The sequence below is a fragment of the Cydia strobilella genome, chromosome 14 (genome assembly GCF_947568885.1).
Source record: "Cydia strobilella chromosome 14, ilCydStro3.1, whole genome shotgun sequence".
Lineage (NCBI taxonomy): Eukaryota > Metazoa > Arthropoda > Insecta > Lepidoptera > Tortricidae > Cydia > Cydia strobilella.
In genome coordinates this window covers 5,687,047-5,693,732 of record NC_086054.1, presented here as the reverse complement: position 1 = coordinate 5,693,732, position 6,686 = coordinate 5,687,047, and the positions used below count along the sequence as shown (strand labels likewise).

At 40.4% G+C, this 6,686-nt stretch overlaps 1 protein-coding gene across 1 annotated transcript; it reads left to right on the top strand.

The window, feature by feature from the left end:
• Positions 1-2,355: 2,355 nt before the first annotated feature.
• Positions 2,356-5,002, top strand: LOC134747443 (uncharacterized). Its single transcript, XM_063682068.1, has 3 exons — positions 2,356-3,451; positions 4,392-4,651; positions 4,999-5,002. Exons 1-3 carry the CDS (start codon positions 2,381-2,383, stop codon positions 5,000-5,002), a joined length of 1,335 nt encoding a protein of 444 aa, XP_063538138.1. The 5' UTR covers positions 2,356-2,380.
• The last annotated feature ends 1,684 nt before the right edge of the window (positions 5,003-6,686 follow it).

Sequence of the window (6,686 nt, the reverse complement as noted above, 5' to 3'; positions counted from 1 at the left end):
TAAATAAATAAAACGCCGAAGTGAGTGTACATAAAATATATAAAAATGTAAAATAGGTCCTGTAAACATCTACTAAATTTAACTTGTACATACATAATACAAAAGTAAAAAAACAACAAAAAAAAAACAAAAAAAAACCAATCACTGTACATATGTATATATCGATCGAGCAATGAGCAATTGTAAATAAAATCGATTTCTAAGTACGCCAATCTAACGTATTGACAGTCCTAAGCCTGTAAAGTACGAAGGGAAATCAAATCAATAAAAATAAAATAAAAAAATACATAGCAACATATATATGCAACATTTATATGTATGTATATCCAACAACAAAAAACACCATTAAAAATACTCTTCTCATTTTCTCAAAAGCTCGTCCGTCACTGATTCAAATTCAATAGTCCATATGTTTCATATGTTTTGTTTCAATTTCAAGCGCAGCGCGCTCCGGTAGCGATTCGAGTCATTGGAGCCGGACTCATCAAGAGGAGTCGGAATCATTAAGCGGAGCCGGATCCGATCGCGGACTCGGACTCGGTGACTCAAATCCTCCCGCGGAGTCGAGATTACCCATCTCTATTAGACGCTGCCCAGCTGCCAGCCACTTCATGGCACTGCGCCTGCCAGTCGGGCTGCTCGAGGCAGCCCCAGCTTAGAAAACAGCCAGCTCCAGTGCACCAGCGAAAGCCAGTACCATCAAAGTCAAGTCATGGGAAGTCAGTGCAGAAAGGACAGAAAAGAAGAGGTCAACGCCAGCGGTATCAACGATGATGCGCAACACCAACAAGGCAGAGCAGAGCGTCTAGCACCCGCCTCACCAGCACCAGCACCAGCCCCTCGCCACTAACCCCATCGCCAGTGCGCAACGGCAACTACAGGTACAAATTCAACACAACTGCGTTAATTTGCTGCTGATTTTCTTTTTATTATTATGGTATAAAGACTGTTATACAAATTCAGTTTCGTAGTAGCATGTAGTAGGTACATGTAAACATTATATATAAAATTAAATAATGTACAGTCAATTATGACAGACATTCAAAAATTACATGACAAATTAAAATCCTTACAAGAGGACATCAGAAAATTAGGGGCCGAACGTCGGAAAGAGGCTAACGGACAGAATAAACTCCAACAAGTTAAAGAATTAAATTTGTGTTTGTAGAATAGTATTGTTAAAGAATTATATACTCAGTACGAACAATACATAGAAAAATATAGCGAAAAATTGTAAAAATCCGAAATCTCTGTAAAATACAGTGAGCTAATCCAGTCTTACTTCACAAAAATCGAAGAAAATATACATTAAAATCATAACCACCTACGAACAAGACACAATGACGTCTAATGACAGTTTCAACCTAAAAACGGCGGCAACACTGCTGCCACCCATGGACGGTTCAGAGGCCGTTACTAAACAACTCATAGACACTATAAAATTGTGTTCTACACTAATCAAAGAATCAGACGCGAAATTGTTAATAAACTTTGTAACTAAGACACGTTTAACTCAAAGTGCTAAACTTACCATATCAGACAAACATACCAGTATAAGCGACTTAGTTGATGAAATGAAACTCCGACTTTTACCTACTAAGTCAGCAACCGCGATACAAACAAGGCTATTAACGACAAAACAGGGGAATAGGACAATCGAGCGATACGGCCAAGAGTTAGAGGAATTATTCGTTGCGATAGGCAGACACTCATATTAACACGTCTGTGCATATTGAGTGATCAGCACATTTAATGTAGATCTTGCACCTCCACCCGATAAGGGATTTCCTCTTCTGTCACGTAGAATAACTATATATAAAGATAGACGACTAAGGTTCGAGGAGATCAGAGTGTACCAGCTTGGAGGCAATACATCTATGTGAGCCGAGTACTGTGTTTGACAGACTAACCCTTCCCCTCTTCCACCCCACGTATTACATGGCGACCGTGGACATCGATTCTGCGTGAGGTTCTGCTTGTCACATCGCTACCGAGGGCACGGCAGGAAGGCGGCATGGGAGACAATCAGCCATAGCAAATCCATCGACGGGGTAACGTTTGACTCATTTGTTGTGGAATAACCTGTTGGGCGGCAATGGGCGGACAGCAGAGCAAAGACAATGTTATCGTGACCGCGCCCAATAACAACGCTACGTCAATGGTGTCAGCGGGGCTGGAGCTGACTGAGGTGCTGATGATCGTCGTCGTGGGATTCATGTCGTTCTACGCGTTGTCCCGAATCTACGAGCGAGTGAAAGGACACCTATACAGCGGCTGGGAGCGACGAGCGGCTCGACGGGCTATTCGAGGCGAAGATGTTTAGAGAGGTGTGTGAGGAGGTATTTGGTATATTTGTATTTTTTTTCTCTCGCACGGATTTATGGCTAGCCTTGTCAGTTTGTTAGAAGAGTTACGTGTTATTAGGGATAGTATAGTTAAGTTAGGTAAGGACAAACGCCAGACTGTGCAAGGTAGGAATAAGTTATTGTTAGCACAGGATGTTAAACGTAAATTTGATTTGATAATAGCAGATATATGTGAAAAAGAAGTTGCAGCTGGGGATCTCGATGTAGGTTTAAAGACAGCAGAGGACTTCGAATGTTTATTTTTGGAAATTCAGAGGCTAGTTAGGGCGGATACAGTATCAAAAATGGCCGATTTTGATTTAAAAACGGCTCTTTCGCTTTTGCCTGTGGCAGATGTGGACGAAAATCAAATAAACCAGTTGATTGATGGGGTACAATTTTATAGCAGTACGTTAAAGGAGAACGATCAGACCGTTTTGATAAATTTTGTTGTTAAGACACGGTTGTCGAGTAAGGCGAAGTTAAAAATTAAAAATGAGTACGTGACCGTGACGGATTTGATTAGCGATATTAAGAAGTATTTGTTGCCTAAAAAGTCGTATACGGCTATCCTTTCGCAGCTGCAGAGGTGTAGGCAAGGGAATAGGAGTATAGAGGATTTTGGGAATGAGGTCGAACAGCTGTTTACTAACCTAACGTTGACTCAAGCCGATGGGAATTCGGTAGCGCACGATATCCTTAGGCCGATAAATGAGAAAACGGCTATTAGGCGTTTTGCGGAAGGATTGAATAGTGACAGGATAAGTACTATTATTGCATCGCGGGCCATTGAATCAATTCGGGAAGCGATAACTGTAGCGGTGGATGAGTCAGAAGTCATCCAGAAGCCAGCGGCAAGTTGTTTTCAATTTTCAAAACGTCCTTTTGAGCAAAATAGGGGTTATTTGGGTAGTAACAATAATAAACAATATTTTGGTCAACGGACTTTCTATCCTAGGAATAACAATAACAGATTTAATTTCGCGCGTTCAGGCTACCGCGGGCCGATTCAGCAAGGTCGGGGACAAATGAATTTCCATAGTAAGCAAAAGCCGAGCAGTTTTGCTAGCGAACGCAATGTCAATGTCGTAGAGTCGACGGCAGTAGTACGTGACTCAGCTGAGCAATGTAGTGAGTCAGAGTTTTTCGTGACTAATGGAGAATGTATAGAAATATTGTCTTATGGCGCTAGTAATCACGTAGTTGTAAGTTGTTTAGATAAAAAAAATATCCTTATTAGTAGATACTGGAGCAAGCGTATCGATAGTTAAGTATAGTTGCATTAAGGGCTTTGGGTTACAGATAGTTCCGGATAGGTTAAGGATAAGAGGAGTATGTGGGAATTTGGTTTCGTTAGGATATGTGGAGTTGGAATTAGTAGTAGAAGGTTACAGGTTTTGGCATAGGTTTCATGTGTTTGTAGGTCTTGAGTGTAAGAGCGATGGTATTTTAGGAGAGGATTTTTTGGTTAAGCATAAGTGTAGTATCGACTACGGGGAACGAGTTTTGAGGTTGCAACATATGTCGGGAAATAGATTGTTGTGCCAATTAGGTTTGGGAGCGCCGGGGTCGATAGTTATTCCTAGCAGGTGTGAGATGGTTAAATGGGTTCCGATGGATGTACAAGGTGAATGTGTTGTTGTTCCTCAAGAAGTTACCCCAGGGGTTTTTGTAGCGGGCACAGTGGTGTCTTCGGAGGACGGGAGAATTCCAGTCCGATTTTTGAACACACGTGAGAGTGGGGTAGAGTTAAGTAATTACTGTCCAAGGGTTGGTAGGTTGGCGGATTACTTTGTTTGTTCTTTTGACTCTCGAGCATCAAAGACAGTAGACAGGGTTAAGGAGCTCTTTGGGTTATTGAAACTTAGGTCTTACCTCGATGACGAAGGTAGCCGTACTCTCGAAAGAATTTGTGCGAAGTATGCGGATATATTTCATATGCCGGGGGATAAGTTGTCAGTTTCTAATTTGTTCGATTATGAAATCAAATTGCAGAACGATGCTTCCCCTGTGTATGTTAAACCATACAGGATTCCGTTTGCACAGAAAAAGGAGGTGGAGAAACAAATTAGGAAATTATTGGATGAGGATATAATCGAGGAGTGTACTAGTGAGTGGTCTTCCCCTCTATTGCTTTTGCCAAAGAAGTTAGACAGCAGTGGTGAAAAGAAGTGGCGTATTGTCATTGATTATAGGCTGTTGAATAAGAAGATAGTCGATGAGAAATTTCCGCTGCCAAACATGCAAGAGATATTAGACTCTTTGTCCGGCTGTGTTTATTTCTCGCATTTGGATTTAAGTTCCGGGTATTACCAAATGAGTCTATCACCAGGGTGCAGGAAATTCACTTCTTTCACGGCAGATAAGCAATATATGCTAAAAAGGCTTCCTATGGGGTTAAAGTCCAGCCCTAGCGTGTTTTCCAGGCTTATGGCTGTAGCGTTAGCAGGGTTAACTCAGGATGCGTGTTTTTTGTATTTGGATGACGTAATTGTTTTTGGGAAGAGTCTGCATGAGCATAACGCAAACTTAATTAAAGTTTTCGAGAAGTTTAGGGAAGTCAATTTGAAGCTTAACCCGTGTAAGTGTGTGTTTCTGAAAAAGGAGTTAAATTATTTGGGTCATGTAATAACACCTTCCGGGGTCTTGCCAGATAGCAGTAAGATAGATGCAGTGAAGAATTTTCCGGTACTAAAGAATGCGGATGAGGTTCGGCGGTTTGTAGCTTTTGCGAACTTTTATAGAAGGTTCATAAGGAATTTCGGAGAAGTCGTGTATCCTTTAAATCGATTAGGGAAAAAAGGCGTTGAATTTGATTGGTCAGTAGAATGTGAGACAGCGTTTCAGAAGCTAAAGTTATTACTGGCTTCTCCCCCAGTTTTAGACTATCCAGATTTGTCGAAGGGTAATGTTTTTCGTCTTCAAACTGATGCGTCAGGGGTAGCTATAGGGTCAGTGTTGTCGAACGGGAATAATAAGCCAGTAGCTTTCGCGAGTAGGCAATTGAATAAGTCGGAGCTTAATTATCCTACGATCCATAAAGAGCTGTTGAGTATAGTTTGGTCAGTTAAGCATTTTCGACCATATTTGTACGGGAGAAAATTCAAAATTTTAACGGATCATAAACCTCTGGTACATCTATTTAGCATGACGGATCCCAGTAGTAGGTTAACGAAGTTTAGGTTGGCTTTAGAGGAGTATGATTTCGACGTTGAATACATTAAAGGTTCAGAAAATGTCACAGCTGATGCCTTATCGAGGATCGTCATTACATCGGACGAGTTGAAATCTTTAAATGCAGCATTCGTGGGGGTAGTTACTCGGTCAATGACTCGCGCATCGAACGTGTCGCAAGAAATAAGAGACTTAGGTACTACGTCTGTGGAGCCTGGCCAGCCTAGAGTAGTAGATATCATAAAAAGGGCTAAGGGAGATACAGAATTAAAAATTTGCTCGAGTAAAGAGTTTAGGAGAATGACGGAATTAACTAAAGATTTGAAGCGAAACGGGTCTAATAATGTTGTTTATGTAGACTACAATTTTCATAAATCAAAATTCTCTATTAACGAAGGCACGCTTAGACGTATCGTTACGAGACTTGGTTATACTGTGCGAAAGTTTAAATATAGTAGAGTTAGTACTGATGAAAAATGAGATCGATAAAAAAGATATAATGTCATTAACAGAAGTCTTCCGCGCGGGACAAGACAGATTACCTAGGTTATGTATAATACAGGGGAAAACGAAAATTACCGATCGGGAAATGATTCGTATTATACTCAATGACTATCATTTATTGCCCACTAGTGGACACGCGGGTAGTACAAGAATGATAAACAGTATAAAAAAAAATACTATTGGCAAAACATGCGGAAAGATATAGATGACTATGTTAAACGGTGCGAGGATTGTCAAAAGCAAAAGTTTAGCAACAGGAACACGCGAGATAATATGGTTATAACCACCACAGCTACAACATCTTTTGAAAAAGTATATTTAGATATTGTAGGACCATTGGACGTGGAAGATGCAGGATATAAATACATTTTAACTTTGCAATGTGAATTAACTAAATATGTGGAAGCATATCCTTTAGAAAATAAGGATTCTCAAAATGTAGCCAGGACCTTTGTAGAAAACTTTGTTTTAAGATATGGTATTCCCAAAACCATAGCGACAGATTGTGGTACGGAGTTCATAAATGCTTGTTTAAATGAGGTGTGCAAGCTGTTGAAGATTGAGAAAATTAATTCGACACCATATCATCATGAAAGTATAGGATCATTAGAGAATTGGCATAAGCATCTTGGTAGCTATCTAAGAATACAAACCAAAAATTAT